Below are 3,372 nucleotides of genomic sequence, written 5' to 3'. Positions count from 1 at the left end.
TTGTCTTTGGATATACGACAACAGTTGTGCAACGGTTTTTCACTGTTGTGGTTTTGTATATTTGACAACATTTTTAATGTGTTGTCTTTGGGTGATATAGACAACGGTTTTATAACATTTTTACACCGTTGTCTTTGGGTGCAATAAACAACAGTTTTACAACAAATAAAAACCGTTGTTATCACTTGAGATTGACAACACTTTGACAACGTGAAAAATCCGTTGTCTTTTAGGCAAAAATATTTTTTTTTATTAATAATGAAATTATAAATACTTTTGATTTATATTTAATATTTAATACTTAAATTATTTTATAATTAAGAAAAAAAACTTTGAAGTAATTAAAACAGTTTATATAAAATAAAACTAAACATCACCAAAATAGCATTAATTAAAAAAATACATCTTTGAATTACAATAGACGATTTATCAAAAAATTCACAATCTACCAGTAACTAAACGAGACATAAAATATGCCAAAAAGTTTTGAACCAAGTTTACAAAACGAAAAAACACCCCAAAAAGATAGATAATCGTGCATATCAAACCCAAAATATCTTGCTTTGCTGATAAACTTTCTCCAGTACTTGTGCATCTTCTAAGATATCATTCCATGCATTCCTATAGAGAAGAATAAATAAAGTTAATGAAGTCACAATAGTCTCATAACATCCCAAAAAAAATCTCCAAACAACTCCACAAAATACCAAGTCTGCAATGAGTTGAATAAAATTTGATAATGAACATGATATTCTCGAGAAAGCCATGAATGTTCTAGAAGCTAGATGTCTGTCTCACTCTGATTCAAATAACATCAGCAAAATTTCGAAATCTTCAGTTCTGAAAAAATTAATAACTTAGATCCAGATTATGTCAAATGGTCATCAGTTGAAAACAGTACATACACCAAGAAGCTTGAACTAGAAAACAAGCATTAATTAATTTACTCTTTCGAGGATGAGCTCCTCTGAATACTGTCATCATATGGTAATGAAGAGTGGAAACCAATTTCATTTTGTGCAAGCATATACCACTCAGGGACATCTATATCTTTCCCACTAACTCTCTGAAGCTACATTAAATTTTCAGGAAGCACCTGCCCTTCTGATGCCCAACAAACCTAAACGACGAGAAAATACTTAAATATCTGTTGAATATTCCACCACAATACATGATATCCAACTCTAGCTTCCACCCTGCTTCTTGTGGCGTGGGAGCAATGAATTGAAGATCTATTTTTATCAACTTTATTACTTTTTTTTAACCAAGATAATCATTTCTTGATATCTCAGAGTCATGGTCTAAATGATAAAAGTAGCTAAGAAAGCCTTGCATAGCTTAACATGAACACTACCAAAATTATAAATAAGAACTTTTGCATCTTCCTTAATTCCGAGTTCTTCTCTAATTAAGGAAAAAAAATAATATTTTTAAAACTATACTGTGAAGTAAATTTATTAGAATAGGTGTGGTGCACAACAAGAGGCACATCAACAAAGTCATGGAAAGCAAGCACCGTATTTTAGGATATATAACCCAAAACAGCCTCTAAAATAGACACAAACAACCACCAATACAACCCAAAGTAGACTCCAAAACAACCTCCAAACAGCCCCAGAACAACCTCCAAACTGCCCCAAAATAGTCTCCAAACACCCTCCAAAATCAATACAAAACAGCCCCATCACCTCTCAAAGCCGCTCCAAACAAGCTCTAAAAGCACACCCAAAACAGCCTCCAAAATAGCCACAAAATAACCACCAATACAACCCAAAGTAGACTCCAAAACAACCTCCAAACAGCCCCAGAACAACCTCCAAACAGCCCCAAAATAGACTCCAAACACCCTCCAAAATCAATCCAAAACAGCCCCATCACCTCTCAAAGCCGCTCCAAACAAGCTCTAAAAGCACCCCCAAAACAACCTGACATGTTCCCATATGCTGGAAAATCATTGATTGTCCACAGTAGCACAGCTCTAAGGGAGAAACTTTCTTGTCGATATGCATCGTATGCTTCAACACATTCATCCCATAAGCATTTTAAGTCGTCAACCAAAGGTGCTAAGTAAACATCAATATCATTTCCCGGTTGTCTAGGACCAGAAATCAACAAAGTGAGCATCACAAATTTTCTCTTCATACACAACCATGGTGGAAGATTGTATGTGATCATTAAAATTGGCCAACAACTATACGAAGAACTCATCAAACTATGGGGATTGATCCCGTCTGCTGATATAGCCAATCTCAAATTTCTTGTCTCGGAAGCAAAATCTGGCCACATGCGATCAACTAATTTCCAAGATGGTGCATCAGCTGGATGACGTAAGTATCCATCACAAATTCTTTTGTCAGAATGCCAAGTTAACTCTTTGGATACCGTCTTATCCCGAAACATTTTTTGAAATCTTGGGATAGGTGGGAAATACCACAAGACCTTTGCACGAACTCCTTCTTTTACCTTAGATTTGTTGCTCAACTTCCACCTCGATGTCCCACAAGTAGGGCAATTGGCAAGATCTTCGTACTCCTTCCGGTATAAGATACAATCATTAGGACAAGCATGTATTTTCACGTATTCCATCCCTAGTGCACGTAAGCTTTTCTTGGCATCATACAATGATGAAGGCAATTCATTGTCATCTGGAAGCATTTCTCGAAACAAACTAAGTAGATCGGTGAAACTATTATCACTCCAACCATATTTTGCCTTCAAGTTAAATAATTTCATAATGGCAGATAACTTTGTGAATTTAGTACATCCAGGATATAAACTTTTCTCGGCATCTTCAAGTAGCTTATTGAATTGACTTGGATTCTCAGCATACGAATCATATACAGCATGTACCATATCTATAGGTTCTTCAGCAAAAGATGCGTGTTCATCTTGCCCAAATCCATTAGTACCGTTCATTGAGTTCACTGTCATAGATCTTTCCCCATGCCATATCCATGTATGATATGTCAAATCTATACCATTATAGATCAAATGCGCCCTTATAGTTTGAACATTTTTTTTCTTCAAATTACCACATCTTGCACATGGGCAAGGAATTGCATTAGGATCATTAGCATTGCTCATTGCAAATTGCAAGAAAGACTCTATTCCGATTTCATATTCAAGTGATAGCCTATCCTTACGCATCCATTCTTTGTCCATTGTTGATGTAGCTAATCACCCAAAAATGATCTAGAACCTACCTTCAAAATAGTTTGTAGGTCATACAGCAAGATCTTAACATAACTCCAATTGCAAATAGTAACCAAATAATCATAAAAAGAAAATATAATCCATATTTTTAAAAAATATAACATGAAATATAACATGTCTCATATTTTCTACACAACTGCATGAGAAAAATATTTTTTT

General features: G+C 34.8%; 1 protein-coding gene across 1 annotated transcript; it reads right to left on the bottom strand.

The window, feature by feature from the left end:
• Positions 1–1,881: 1,881 nt before the first annotated feature.
• On the bottom strand, positions 1,882–3,162 carry LOC140870883 (uncharacterized). Its single transcript, XM_073273289.1, has one exon. The coding sequence runs from the start codon at positions 3,160–3,162 to the stop codon at positions 1,882–1,884; it is 1,281 nt and encodes a 426-aa protein (XP_073129390.1).
• Positions 3,163–3,372: the final 210 nt, after the last annotated feature.

Source organism: Henckelia pumila, unplaced genomic scaffold (genome assembly GCF_033568475.1).
Source record: "Henckelia pumila isolate YLH828 unplaced genomic scaffold, ASM3356847v2 CTG_270:::fragment_3, whole genome shotgun sequence".
NCBI lineage: Eukaryota > Viridiplantae > Streptophyta > Magnoliopsida > Lamiales > Gesneriaceae > Henckelia > Henckelia pumila.
Note: the sequence above shows the minus strand (reverse complement) of the source record. Positions and strands in the feature narration are given on the sequence as shown.